Raw genomic sequence first — 15,182 nt, 5'->3', positions numbered from 1 at the left:
CTATCATCTACAATGAAGTGAGGTACCGCAACCAATAGGCTGGTTTTTCGAACATCCTTGTCTTTACATCGGGCCATATTCCATGACATATCTGAGTACGTCGGTAACCAAAATTCTCCATCTCCAAAGTAAAATGTTTTTAAGTAAGCATGTATAAACTGATCGGTGGCTAACCTGTAGGTGACTACGTGAACCAGGACCCACTGTACCGAAATTGTGAAGGAGCTAAATAACAGCCGTAAAGGAAATTCCAAAAATGGGAAGCAAATCTGGCATATCCATGTAGCAATAACCTCAAAAAGATGACCTGAGTTGTCCTTGGCTTCACCGGCTCGACTTTTTGGCCGAGGTACAAAAGACAGTGAAGGGTTGCCATTAGCAATTTGTTATTACATTTTGTTGAGCTATTCTTTACATCCGATATAACTGCTGGCCAAACCGCCCTTCAGGACTGAATTTACGATATGTGCTAGCAGTAACATCCTTTCGGTGCCTACCTGCCATGCACGAGTGATCGCCCAGATCGCCCAAACCTAGGAGAAGCAGTCGAGATGCTGAGGTTGGGTTCGAACCACCGTCCCTCCGGATAGTACTTTAAACCATCATTTAGGCGGTCTGCTGAGCTATTAGTTGTCTCCGCGGGTGTGGTGTATTAAACGAACTAAACAGCATTATTGGCAAAACGTACAGCTTTCATCCTTAATTACCCGGTAGTGAACGCGGTGTTAACTCACAGAATAGAATCACTCGATAGACAAAATATGCTCCCCCCTGTATTCTCGCCGTGAATCTTTTATTCGAACATCCATCTGGAATTTGCTCTCTGATCATCTTGAGGAGTACTGTTTCAGAGAGAAGAATGCCTTTGAACTATTCGGTTGCAAGGTCAGTACAAATGCGTTACATCAAACACGATGTAATAAAACAAGAATAGGATATCATTGAGCAGTTGTTCACCAAGACGTTTACACTGTTGGTCGGTAACCCTGATTAATTCATCAGGTTCAGGTACACTACAGCCTAGTTTGATCACATCACACGAAACTTTCCAGCGCTTTTGATTCAAAGCAGATGTGATAAAGTCATAAGTAGTTATTCTGACCACATTCTTCGAACTTTCATTTTATGGAAGGCGTGTTACAAACAACATGGCTTATTTTCAACCACTTGGCTAAATTGAAAGCTATGTTGGCCAGGTTGGATTCATTTTAACACGTCATTATTCATTTCTATTTCCGGTTATATGGCCCACTTGTTTTCCATCCGCATATTATAACCAAACAAAATCTATCTCATTATATGAGCATAGTTAATCATTTACTGAGATGACACTCAACCTGTCGCTGCATTAGAGCAGTATATTCCCACCCGTTTAAGAGTTGCATACAGCCCAATTTCATATAAAAAATGTATCAGGAATTTGATGATAACAATATTAGCCACTGTTTATTGTTGTTCTTCATGGCGCTGTCCGCTATACAGCAGAATGCTACGATTGCCAATTTCATTTTGTAACTAGGTTTCCCATACTGATATTCATGCACGGAGTTTTGCTGGTTTTCTTTGAATTTCGCTACTGTTTGGAGCTATTCGGGTATCTTTTGAATAGTGCATCTTGTATGACTCTCAGCGTCTTGAAAGACCCATATGGTTGGCGCTATACTCTTCTACATGCTGAAGCGGCGTGGAAAGTCACCTGGGGTGGTACGGTGTCTGGTTTCATAGATATCATCAACAGCGATTAAGCTTACCTACCACTTGTTACTTATCTACCTCTTGTCTGCCTTTTGAACTCATTTAGTTGCACTGAATTGAAAACGTAAGTTGTTCGGCATCCGGGCTATCCATGGTTTTCCATAGTGCCATAGTTCTTCCTGATCTGTTCCAGTGAGTGAATTTCACTCATGGTATGGTGTACTGGTTTTATGCCTTTTTAACAAGTCTGAATTGGCACCAGACTACACCGTGTTCACGCTTTGGTGTTCGCAAACAGATAGCTCACCTTCACTTGAAGTGCACATTACTTGATCCCTACAATGTAAACTCTGGGGGCAGAAGCCCCCTCACCTCATGTATTTGTGCACTTGCTTTCAAGCTTATGCGTTGTTGATCCAAGGCGTTTTTGTCATTGGGAATTAGACCCGGCGAGTAAGACAACCGGTCGGTGGTCGAATCAAGCCATATGGTGCGGTTTGGAGAATTCTCCTTGAGGCTAGCAATGTAAATGTCGTTCGTGGTGTTCGGATTGAAAATTCAATTTCCTGGCATCAATGAATGATATGAACAAGCGATATCCTGCTAACTTTTTCTTTAATTCAGAACTATGACGAAAAATAAAGCCTACCATCATCTACCACAGTAAAAAACCTTCAACACAGAATGGAAGAGTTTCTTAAACTTGTGGATCTAAATAGCTGTACAGACTGTTTTTCCTTTAATTTGATGTATCGACGCTTAGAATGCGTGCTGCATATCATTTTCAGTCTTCAGTTGACGTGGATCCATTTTAATTCAATCCATATTCAAGTTTAGGGTACGATGAAGTTAGGTAACAGTGTTCAGATCGAAATTCAACTGGAAGTCATTGTAGCTGGACTTGTCTGGGATTCCATTTAATTAGCAACAGACCAATCACTGATCAAAATGCCAAAAACGGGCGTTTATTCACAATAGGCAACTGGTACCCTGGTGAACGATTACAGAGCTCGTCATGTACGTCATTTGCAATTTCACAGGTATTCATTCAAGCTTTCACTTTCTTGTATTTTACACTGGCAAGTTCATGGACCAGTAAACCTGTCTCACCCTAACCTCGGTAGAGATTATTAAGTACACCATGGCGTTTGAAAATTTCTAACATCTCCGACCTTTGCTTCGAATGGCTAATCTGGGTGTCAGGTTCACCACAAAGTAAAGATACAAAGTAAAGGTACTCATGAGTAGTGAGTGTACTAATCGAAATATGCACTTGAAGGTTTTCTGTGTAACCATTACCACTGAATGCGAATTTTATAGCTGACCAATGAATTTTTTGAGAGGGTGATCTTTCCTTGTCGGGATTCCAGGCTAAATAACACTTCACACAATGCCATACGTTGTCTCCTGAGGGTAAACAATCTGTACTATTTTATAAGATGTTTTAGTTAATCTGGTTCTTCTGTTCACCTGTAAAATGCAAAGTGAGGAAGTGGTGATGTCGTACACTGACTGCTAGGGAGATGATGGGCTTAAAAGCTTGTGAACCTTCAGACTATATAGAAATCCGGAAATTTCACCGTGCGTGAAAGAAATGTGTCTACATTAACTAGAGTTCCCATCCAACCAGACTGTCAAAATGACGGAGAACGTCGCTATGCCCTCTTCAGGAAAGAAGCCTTACAATGGAGAAGTCTGTTTGCAAGTTTTAAGGTTGAAATTCATTTTTTGAGTCGCCAGTCATGTTGGAAGCAAGTTTGTATACGCTCCTGCGTGGCACCAAAACAAAAAATTGCATTCTAGTATTTCTGAGAAAAAGTGATTGTTCCTAAGGCGCAATTAGGTTGCTCTTTATGGGGAACTTGGAGTGGTCTTTCTAAAGGTAACACTTTCAAGCCAAGACAAAACGGAGGGAAGTGGTCTCATTTGGAGGTATGGTTGTCTCTGTTAGGGGGAGCTTATTAGTCGAAATGTGAAAGCTCACCTAACTGAGTGACTTCACTTGCTTATGCTAAACATTCGCCCTAACTTCACCAGAAGCACTGTTATTGGGCCGCTCACGAGCTGAAAAACCCATGTCTTGATGTGAGCCGAGGTGTTCTTCGTGGATCAACCGTTGAAAAAATCGGTGCCGAAAACGCTGGACGTGGGTGACAGCCAGTTATTACCATAAATTCATTGAATATTTGAGTAAACACAGAATACTTGGGGTAAATTATAGTGCGCTGCTACTGTTTCAAAATTTAGAGGGCAGTTTGCAGGCATTAAAATCCACTCTCACTTAGGGTGAACTCATTTTTTTCCAAAACAGACTCAAAGGTGTCACATCAGCGCCAAGGCAACGAGACTAGGCGTAAGGTAATTGACAGCAAAATGAGAGCTGCCATGGGCATTATATCCTCTCATATTCCCTCTTGAAAGAGGTTGTCCACGTTCTGTGGATAACAACCTAACCGAGCTCCAATGCAATATTTACCGTAGCTTCATACCGAGAATTGTGGAAGTGTATGGTGATCAGCGGGACAACTTCTTTTAGAGGGATAATGCGAGAGGATAGCAGCATTCACGTCAGCATTGGGGAACGGTAATACTCAAGGGAGCCTCGAAGTAGATAGCAGTGTTTTCCGTACCCACAAGTTGTCACCGCACCAGATCAGCCGAAGTATCTCACAGAATTGGCTATTCATCATGTGGTTGTCACTCTAATCATTGGATTGCAAACGTTTCGTCCGCAATCAAGATGACGTCGTCATTGCACACTTCGTTAGGATTTTGTTATTATACTGTCTCACTATAACTAATAACGATGCCTCACTTTTGCATTTCGCCTGCGATATCATGAGAGTTGCTAGGGCAGTACATCACGCCAAGGGTTATTCGGCAAGAGATGCTCAACAAATCTAGATGAAGAGGTGGGATGTGGGGAAAAGCTGGAAGCATTTCGCACAGTTTTGGATAGTTCCTACGAATATGGAATTTTCCACAACACTTTTCACGAGACCCGTACAAATTCCAACCATCCATTGGTCCCATTCTACAAATTAAGTTTGCTAGTTAAACTTCACTCGGCGATCCGCTGTCATACTCCCCGACAGCTGCAGTGGATTGGCCTCGCGGAATGCCTCATAAGGAATATCACACACCCAAGTTGAAGAAACTTTGTCCCATCTACATTCCCGGTGGTATTCCGGCGGTCCTAGTCAGGCTACTGCTGACTAGGCATTGGCTTCCCCAAACATGCATTGTTTTCAGACATCTGTCAGCATTGTTTCCGCATTGTGACTTGTAGGACACCTGGTTGACTCATCGATGGCCATTGTACCCTCGAAAATATCCTGTGCGCATGGAGGCAAATCGGGAACGAAGCACAACTGTTTTGCTGCAAAACTGTGAAAAGTAAACAGGCATCGCTTTTCGAAATCCGATGGTAATATATACAGGATTCGACATGAAAGCTTCGCTCGAAATGCTGCGGTTGAGTGCACATCACGGGAAGGGAGGCACAAGGAACTGCAAAAACTGCATGTGTTTGTTCGTGAATAGGCATATTGCCTGTCGATGTGCTAGACCTGCTACTTTAACGTGCTCTGGCATATTCAGTTATCTGTCAAAACGCAGCCCTCCGGTAATCCAATTTTAACAACCAGTCATCTGCATCTCAGCAATTTTCAAAGGTGTGGCAAGCGCCTGTGATCCATCTAGAAACGAAATTCACCGCCATATCTTTTGCTTTTCTGCGGATGCCAAGATGAAATCGCGGACGAATTTTTCACTGGGTTGCACTTTAGTCGTTTGTTCGGCATACCCACTGAGAGGAGCGCCATTTTTGGATATGGTTTGGGTTAAATTAATGTACGAGGTTATATGGTTCAAACTTTTCCATCTCTCAATGCTCCTGTCAAGTGCAATTCAGAGTGATTGGGCATTTGACACTGCTAAAAAGACCATGCATTCTGTAGGCAATAGTCCTGGAGTGCCAGGGTCTAACAAACATGGATTGGGCGCAGTTTAGGTCAGTGCGCCGTCGGTCGACTGACTTGGTTTGCGTGAGGCCGTACGGGCCAAACTTTCAGACTCAGAGATCCTGGTACGCTCATCATTTGGTCTTTTACGTGCTAGTCATTTGAATCACGCTTCGCTCACCGTGGCAGTTTTACTGTATAATTTACAGTGGCATCACAATGCCTCCTGAGGACTGCCTCGATCTTACCGGACATCATGAGTGGCGTTCGGATAACCAATATCGGAAAAATCCATTATTCTCTTGCTAATATTTTTGCTGGCCACATGGCTGAAATAATCTGGTTCTTTCTCCCTAGCTAAAGTCAGCAGCTGAAATTGCTTCCATCAGCACTCTGATCTCTAAACTATCTGAATGGTCATAAACATATTGTAAAAAACCTTTCTTTGGACACGTGACGGATTTAGCTAGACTCCGGTCAGATTTTTGGATGCTAGTCCACACGAGGTTTGGATTAACTTCACTTATTGAGACCCTAAAAATATATGAAATGAACTTTCACGTGTATCGGGGACGGAATCCAGAGGATAGGATTGAAGTTGTTTTCTTCCTCACGCACGTGCAGTGATTCTTCGAAGAGATTTGACTAATTGAAAGCAATTATCTTGGAACTGCTAGTAAGCACTCAACGAATGAGATTTGGGTTTGGAAGCGTTAGCTATCACACTGCGTGATAGTTCTTACACAGGAATATTTTGCTTCTTCAAGCAAGGTCATTAATTAGTTGACAGACTGGTTTGTTTTTCCAAACCTCTGTGTGAACACATTTGAAGCCAATAGTGTGGTTGAGAAAGTTCTATCGTTCAGTCTGGGGCGGTGATCGATGGGAATTAACTCAGACGCTACGTGGAAACCCGATTTGATTGGGTTTTGGTTTACTGCTACAGTGCTCCTCCGTATAAACCTGTTATCCTGGATTCTTACCCCCAACAAATGCGGAGTTTTTGTCCGAACTTATTCAGTGAATTCGGAAATTTAAAGATGCCATTCAGCAAGTATATAGTAGGTTTCAATAATACCACTCAGTTGGATGTTTCGTGTTCCGGCTCTTAACGAGTGAGAAATTGGACACTAGGTATCAGAGTAGTGTGCAGAAATATTACAAAACTGCACAGAAGCACATTTTTGGCTCTTCTACAATAATTGAGTTTTTGAATTTTATGCCAGCTGCACATAACATATTAAAGATTACGTTTGCAAAATATCTGCATTTTTTTTCGATTCATCGGGCACGTAGAACACCCTAGCCTGCCAGACATAATCTATCGTGTACATCAAAAAAATGGCCTGTAGAATTGAGAATGTATGCCAATGACCAGGGCGTCGAACAAAAACTGACCAACTTGCTCCTTCCTGTCAAATTAAGCAAGACGACCGTATTTGTTTGGACAATTGTTTTGGCACGGGTTACTGACAAACAAGCACGTCAGTGTTGAAAAAGCGTTTCCGGTGCCTTTTCTGTCAACCCTGTCCCCAGCTGAAGGGTTTCCTGACGAAGTACGCACGAAGCCATCCATTCCGGGGCCATATACATTTCCCACAGATTTTTCTGTTCGTAGCCAGTTGTTGGCAGTCATGTGAGATACCGTTGATTCATCAACTGCTTCTGTGAGACTCAACGGTTGGGGTGACAAATGGGCACAAAATGACCAGTTCTTACACTGTACATTACGAGCGTGGTCCAGAAGTACCGTGTCAGATCTCGAGATTCTTGAATTCCGGAAATTCGAAGCAGCGGCTCACAAAGTGGAATCCAACATTACTGTTCAGCATTGTACTAAACACTTTCAGCATTCATGAGATATGGCAATTCCTCATAGAGATGAGAGATGAAAAACAAACTATCTCTCAACTACTTACTAGTCAGATTCATTCCAAGCTTATTGTGTATCATGTACTGGCCACTTTCTCCGCTTTGCGGATCAGCAGTAGGTGGCATAAATGAACAGACTTAAGGTAATCACACCCTGAGCATCCTCGTATGCAGTGAACGTATCCAGTGACCGAAATATGCAGCTGCGTCCACGCTTCGTGGTCAACTGCTTGCGCGTGTTTACTTACCGTGTGACTGGCAATACTGCGGAGAACCTTACTGAGTCTGCGACCAATCAGTCCACTGTTTGGCTGATGGGATCTTGATAGTTACTTCTGCGACTGCCCATGCAACTAAGCGATTTAGGGGAAACTTATAAGATGCCAGGAAACAAGGAGGGCACTTGGACACAATTTTTATGCATGCATATTTTTTTCAGCTAAGCTCACCATACCTTTTGACAAACACACTCATTTGCATACCAATTTGGTTTTGACGGGAGATCCACCTATAACCCAGTTGAATCTATCGTTCATGATGTTTTTTACCGATTAAGTTCCGGTTCACCTACTTCTGGCAAGCGGGCGTTGTCCGAAAACTCATATGCGCTGTCTGAGGTTAGTTAGTTATGGTCGATTAAAATGCCCACTTATTGAAAAAAAGCATGGTCTGGCTGCATTCGATCTACTTGTTGGATACCGCCTCCATCTTTATGACATCATTTCCTTCGCTTGTCGGACAACCACTGAACACTTAGATCGGCCTTCTTATTTCAAGGGAGATGTAGACTTGTCTTTTATTGAAATTCTACTGTGTATGAGGTGTATTTAACTGTATTCACTGTGTATTTCACTTCGAATCAAGCCGTGTTTTGTTCCACCCCCAGTTTCTCCATTTATTCTCCCTCTTTTTTTCAAATGAAATCGCTAATGGAGGCAGCTTTAGGAAGTATTTCTCTTAAGTTTCTAAACCACTCTTTCTGGTCTCCGGTGCTCCATATTTGAATGATCTCCTTCCTTGTGGCGTTCATTTTCCTAGTGATTTCACTTTTGTGGGTTTTATAACTTACGCCGCACATAAAACCGCCAAACGACCAGATTCTTTCTACTAAGTGAGTACTGAGGTCCAAGATCACTACAAAGCCTCCTTTGAATAGTTCATAACGGCACCCTTTATGGTGCGATTTTTCCGCAGACCGTTTTTACATTAACTAGTTTGGTCGTGTCCAATATAACGAGCGTTTGTACAAAGTTCCATAAATGCTTCCATATGGTGGGAAGCTGTATAATTAGACGCGCGCGTTTCGGTCTATCGGCGTCTTAGAACATGGTGAAAACGAGAAACCTGCATGCGTAAGCATGTTCACACGCACAAACAAAAACATGCGAAAGTGTGAAGTTGGGTTGTATTACCGGACGTCCAAATGTTCAACTGTAGCGTCCTCTCAACGCAGCCGACCAACATCTTACCGTTGCTGCTGCCACCGCATCGTTCCGAATTCGGGAGACAAACGCTCACACAGCTTCTTTGATTTTTGTCACCTTCGCACATCGACACGCGTGCCTACATACAAACGCTTAGCGTGGGGCTTTTTTGGACGACTAACAATTTATTTATTGGCCGCACTGTACAATACATACAAACACACCCAGGAAACCCCCAAGGACTTGAACATGATTTATACTCGAGTTCTTGAGTTTACGGAAACGAATAGCGTGGTTTCAGAATGATGCTTTATCGATCAAAAAGTACGTTGTTCATGCTTAAGTCAACACGGCACATGAGGAATGACTGCTTTAGTTTGTTTGGTTACTTGGAACAGGTTGAGACACGCCCATCCGAAGGTGATGGTGACGACCCGTAGGTGAGCAGATTAGACAGAATTTTTGTCCTCAATCCTCTGTAAGGATAAGCGTCTATTGTCAATCGTTTTGGAAAGTCAACCCTTCTCAGAAGTCGCTCTCACGAGGTACTCCATCATTAGCAAGCGAATGGCAAAGTGACGTGCAGTAGTCATATCACTTAAGCGCTATTTTACTACTGTATGCATTCGTTTCTGCGCCGTTACGTAGTCCCAGCAACGTGCTTCGTGGAGTCGAGTACTTCCATCATCACCAATTCACCGTCAACCCCGAATTTACCGGAACAACACGCATGCACCTTACCTGGGGAGGTTAAGATGGGTTACTGTGGCATGGTTGGAAAGACACTATAAAGAATGGAATGTAGCACCTAGCGGGCTCAGGCACGTATGGTAGCTCAGGGTATGAGTGACTGGAAGTGTTTTGCTTTCCGAGAATAATCCACGACCAACTAGGATATCATCCTGTGTCTTTTTTAGAGTTTTGGTGAGTCCAGATTGTCAAATCGTACCGTGGGTGTTAAAATAAAATAAACACAAGATTTTCACCCCAAATCATGGAAGTGATTTCTTTAATGGTGCGATGAATGCTGATCTACGGCTGAAACATTTGGCCTTTTCCGGTAACCGGGACAGAACTACCGAGTGCTGTTGCAGTTGGGCGGTTGACTGCTAAAATTGAGAGACGCGTCAATATAATGTACCACTGGATCATCCAGGTAGCTGTCTTAGCGCGGGAGACTAATGCGTTCAGTTTGCCGGTGGGGTTGGTGAGCACATGCACATTTTTCGTATACTATTTCATATTATGAGGTCCCTTGGTAAATCTACCATTTACCTGGTTCGGTATTAGAGTATTTTTATGATCAAGGCGATGGTGAATCTTCATATCTACAGCGTCTGAAAGGTTCTGAACGTTTCTGCATAGGTTACTCGGAAAGGTGGAATAGGGATATCTTGGAGATAGATACGGGCTTGTTTGATAACCAGTGTTTGATTTAAAAACAAAGTGTAAACGGCTTCTTAGATGGGACCGAACAACCCTTGGAGTGGACCCCGTTCGGAGTACATTATAGGGGCGTTCATTCTTTGGAGAATTCCGGCACAGTGTCTTTCATCCTTAGAGCTTGAAAGTTCGTGGGTGAGTCTGTAGATGGAACTTAACGTTGTCTCTTTTCATAGAGTAAACTACTTTCGAGGTTGCTGAAAATTCATCGATAGCCCACGATCGCGGGGCTCATCAGGAAGGCGCACTGCCCGTGTTTCTGTGTTCTACTTGAACCCAAATTGGACATATTTTGATAGATACAGTCATTCGCATATAAACTGGTTTAGTATGAGACTCAAATAATATAAACGAGAGATTCAATCTGAATCTCCAGTGAAAACCAAATTGATATGCAAACGAACGTATTTATCAGTAAAGTTGTTATCCTTTATTTGAAAAGTACGTATTTACTGTGTTGGGTCTGTTTGGTGCTTGACACAAGATAATGTTCCTTGTGTTTTCTATGAGGTTGCTTAACTAGTCAAACTACCTCACTCCCCATATAAATTAGTCAATTTTCTCTGCGTTCACGTAGGTCGGGAAGTACACAGACGTCGACTCTGGAGCACTACTTACCGAATACCAATCTGCCCTGTACGGCTTCACCAGAGGCAATCGCCGCTGCGGCTGCAGCTTTCAATGCCGTCCGCCGGTGGTTCACTAACCCCAATCCAACGACTGCAGACACTGCAGCCTCTGGTTATTGGTCAAGCTCCCTTGCCCCACCCCAGCCAGCACTCATATCTGGAGGTGTATCCACGACCAATACACCAGAAAGCAGTAATCCCATGAATCCTCACCTGCTTGGTCGATTCCCATTGCACCATCAACAGGGTCTGCCTCCAGTCGCCTATATACCGGCCGCCCATCGGGGGCACCACAGCAGTGGATACGTGCCAAACAACGGGAGTGCAGGTGGACCGGCAGTACGAGGAGGGAAGAAAAGATCACACTCTCAATCGTCTGTCAACGATTTGTTCGACATATCCAGTCTGACGCGGAGTTCTCAGGGATCGCTGAGCATCTTGCATGCGATGAGGGTTTCGCGAAGTATGGTGTCTAGTTCTGGAGGTTCATACGGGCATTTGTCTGCCGGTACGTTGTCCAGTTTGCACTGCACAGTTGTTGTTCGCAGCTGGATTGTCTAGTCAGGTTTGAACATAGATTTGGCGTACCCAGTTCCAAAATTTAATCACCAATCCTTTAGCAGTTTTTATAGGACTTTTAGCAGTTAAAGGCGTCAGTAGCTCTCAGAAGGCGCACATTCCTCTGGGGGTGTTGTTAGTTTCAAAGTACAGTACTTTACGCTATTTCCATTTTATTCCTTTCCAACCTTAGCATCTTTAGGTGCAAGTCCAGGACCAAACACCGGAATTCGACGGACGTTTAGCAGTAACGGAAATTCCTCCCACACGGCACCTCCAGCTCCATTTAGTGATGGGTCACCATTTTGGTCTCCACGGTCTCCACACTCGGGGTGTCAAGCTACAACTGGTACTGGTGGCTCGGCTGGAGCCAACCCATCCTTTGGAAGTTATCTCCCTACTACTTCCGCTAGTACACCAACGAGTAGCGGCAGTCAGCGGAGCAGTAGTAGTCGTGACCGAGCTCCATATGGACATCATGTGATATTTTCCCCACCAGCCCTCCTCCCACCGAATTCCTTGTCTGCAGGGGCAGCTACCGACCCACTTTCTTCTCGAGGCATGATGGGATCCCATTTTGTAAATAACCCAGATTGGATGACTTGCTCGACAGCGCTCTCAAATACTTCGTCAGCCAGTGCAGCAGCCCTGAAATCTGCCATGGCTATTGCGGCGGCAGCAGTTGCTGCGGCCGCGGCCTCCACAGATTCCACATTAAACGACGACAGTCAGTTCGTCAGTAACAGAGTCAGCACACGATCAGCGGTAACTGGAACATCAATGCATCCTATAGAATTCAACGACAATAATTCAGGGCAAGCTCCTCAAAGTGCTCATTCCAACAACCCTTCCAATTTTCTGTTTTTGAAACCACCACACGTACAACAAAGTACAGAAAAGTCCCAAACCTCATTACCGACTGAAGCACTTCCAGTAGAGTCAGGTGTTCGTACCAGTCTACATACCCCCATGGACATCACTTCAGAGTCTAACATAACGCAGCGCACTTCCGTTACCACCCCTTCTCCCATATCCAAGAGCCCTACAAGCCCGTGTGTTCATGCAACTAACTCGTATGCCGGATTTAGTGCTCCCTTCCTGAATTCGATGCAGTGTTGGCCTTTTAGCGCTATGCGATCGCTGGATCGACTCCCCGGTGCAGCAAAGGCCGCTGGATTCGGTCCAGCTCCGTATGACTGGCCGCATCCTTGGCCCCAAGATACTATGACAAACAAGCTGTTTGAACCCGAGAGACTGAGCAATCGATCAAAGCATCAAGATGCTCAACCACAAGACAATAAGAATAACACAAAATCTACTGGTACATCGGTGCCTGCATATCCACCCTTAACACGGGAATTACTACGAAAGCACTGTGCAATTAATGAACAGATAGAGTGTCGAGAATCTGGTGGCGCAGCTGGGTCTAGGAACAGTGCGAAGTTGAAATCAGTCTCCGGTAATGGACCCCAAAATAAATCTTTGATCAAACAAGAAGGTAAAAACGCCTGGCCTTCGTGCGACGGGCGATCTTTGAATCGTATGGACAACACTGGTAACGGCGGACTGCTATCTGAGGGAGAAGAAGGGGAATGCGATGATGACGAGGATTTGGATGAAGACGGCCGAGTACCGCAAGAAGGTGATCCGGATTTTGTGGAAACCACATGTCGCTGGGGTGATTGTACTCAACAGTTTGAAAACCAGGAAGAATTGGTGAAGGTAAGTGGTCGGGAAAATGTACACGTTGTTAGTGTCTCACGTTATGAACCTGAGGCACTTGCGAGTGAAGCACTGGCTATGTTTTGTTTTGACTCTCTCATGTACGACCAGAAATGAAAATTCGTAGGTCATGGAAAAATGAACCTTCAGCCCTGTTTTTCAGCTGCCAGTCTGTGGGACCCGGTGACAACCGAAATAAACGATATGGCCTGTGATCATATTTCAGTGATATCTGGTCGTATTCTATAACCTTATTGATGTAGTTACTGCGTATAAAATTTTCACTTTATGAATGGCTTTGTGCTTATTTTTAGGAGCATTTTAAAACATCCCTAGCTTCAACGCAGAAGAATAACGAGAGGGTTAACTCAATTAATTTCACCACATCCTTTGTTCCCGATTTGTTCTAGGATGACTGGGCGGCACCTACATCCAAGACACCAGGTACAGTTGGCCCTGAGTTTCTCGCTTTGAGGAATTCCAGTCAATTAGTGAATTGTTAACCTGAATGAAGTAACATGGCAGTTTAGCCATATTCCGCTCCTGCGCTAACCTAATTAACTTACGAAGATTCAGGCCTTTTAGTTTTGGAACCTAATTAGAGAGCAATGTACCATAAGAAATCCAAATTTTAACACATTGAATTCCAAGTTTTCCACAACTTTATCTACAGCCATGTCACTACTCTGTATAGTGTATGTGTATATGTTATAATCTGTGATTTAGCATTGGTGACTTGCTGTGCGAGCAGATTACATTCAACAGTAAATTGTCCTTACCCTTTTATCCTGCTGCACTGTAGTTAGCGAAGCATTCCTCCGTAAAGAAACGACGCGGCATTCCGAGATATTTCCCCTATTAAAGTGCTTCATCTGATTGGTAATTAATTAACTAAACCAACTCCGAAATATCGTGCGCAGGTTCAACGAAAAGTTAATTTTCTTTTTTTTTTTAAAACAGCTTTTTCATAGTGTGAGTACAAAATCAAGTTACGTCCAGCACAAACCGTCCGTACCTCAGGACACCGTAATCACCGATTTTAGTTTAACAGATTATTCAGAAGAACCATCACGAACAGTGTCACCGCGTTGTTTACTCTGCGGATGGAGAGTGAATTGGAGATCCTGGGAACAAAAAACGCCTGTTGTATGCTGCTTGAGCAGTTGTCTTTGGGAATAATCTCACACAAGGTTTACCATACTTCGAAACGAAGTTTTAGTGTAACAAAACTGATATTCTAACATTAGGTTGACATTACACGATGCTGGTTCTGAAATTCCACAATATTCAACTATCATTCATCACCATTTCACCCACGGCTAATCCTCTGTCCATCTGCTTTTCTTTGCCTTCCAAAGCATATTAGTAACGAGCACATTGCCGGGAACAAGAAGAGCTTCGTTTGCTTGTGGCGTGAATGTGTTCGGGGAACACGGCCGTTCAAAGCACAATACATGCTCGTAGTTCATATGAGACGGCACACCGGAGAGAAGCCACATAAGTGTATTGTAAGTTGGCACTAGTTTTGATTTTTTGGCGTATATGAGAAATCGTCTGCATCCTATCCTCTCTGTTTTTTCTAACATAGCAATATCGCCTTTCGAACTGTTTAGAAAGGTGATGATTGGATTGCTCCTAACATAGCCGCCTTTCGAACTGTTTAGAAAGGTGATGATTGGATTGCTCGCTGGACTGAAACTCATCACTCCTTTTGTTTAACCTGCAGTGCTGGTGACCCATACACACCTACAACATCTAGTCGGTTGTGGCCACCGCATTATGATTTGACGTGCTGCAAACAACAATTCTTGAAAAAGCAATCCATTTATGAAAAAATTGGGTGAAACCTTAACCACGGAACCAATTTCTATTGCCGA

At 43.6% G+C, this 15,182-nt stretch overlaps 3 protein-coding genes across 3 annotated transcripts in view; 1 reads left to right on the top strand and 2 right to left on the bottom strand.

The window, feature by feature from the left end:
• The window catches only part of T265_07679 (hypothetical protein), a gene marked incomplete at both ends in the record, with an annotated part of 40,450 nt that extends 32,795 nt beyond the window's left edge, over window positions 1–7,655 (bottom strand). The window contains one exon of the mRNA XM_009173258.1: window positions 7,577–7,655. Within this exon, the coding sequence (XP_009171522.1) occupies window positions 7,577–7,655 (79 nt within the window). The remainder of the gene's footprint in view (window positions 1–7,576) is intronic.
• A 3,319-nt stretch (window positions 7,656–10,974) lies between these two features.
• T265_14352 (hypothetical protein) overlaps window positions 10,975–15,182 on the top strand; it is a gene marked incomplete at both ends in the record, with an annotated part of 32,997 nt that continues 28,789 nt past the window's right edge. Inside the window, 3 exons of the mRNA XM_009173274.1 lie at window positions 10,975–11,533; window positions 11,777–13,305; window positions 14,664–14,813. Coding sequence (XP_009171538.1) covers window positions 10,975–11,533; window positions 11,777–13,305; window positions 14,664–14,813 — 2,238 coding nt within the window. The remainder of the gene's footprint in view (window positions 11,534–11,776; window positions 13,306–14,663; window positions 14,814–15,182) is intronic.
• T265_07678 (hypothetical protein) overlaps window positions 12,867–15,182 on the bottom strand; it is a gene marked incomplete at both ends in the record, with an annotated part of 37,979 nt that continues 35,663 nt past the window's right edge. The window contains one exon of the mRNA XM_009173257.1: window positions 12,867–13,156. Coding sequence (XP_009171521.1) covers window positions 12,867–13,156 — 290 coding nt within the window. The remainder of the gene's footprint in view (window positions 13,157–15,182) is intronic.

The sequence above is a fragment of the Opisthorchis viverrini genome, assembly GCF_000715545.1.
Source record: "Opisthorchis viverrini unplaced genomic scaffold opera_v5_180, whole genome shotgun sequence".
In the NCBI taxonomy this organism is placed as follows: domain Eukaryota; kingdom Metazoa; phylum Platyhelminthes; class Trematoda; order Opisthorchiida; family Opisthorchiidae; genus Opisthorchis; species Opisthorchis viverrini.
This window is presented reverse-complemented; position numbering and strand designations above follow the sequence as displayed.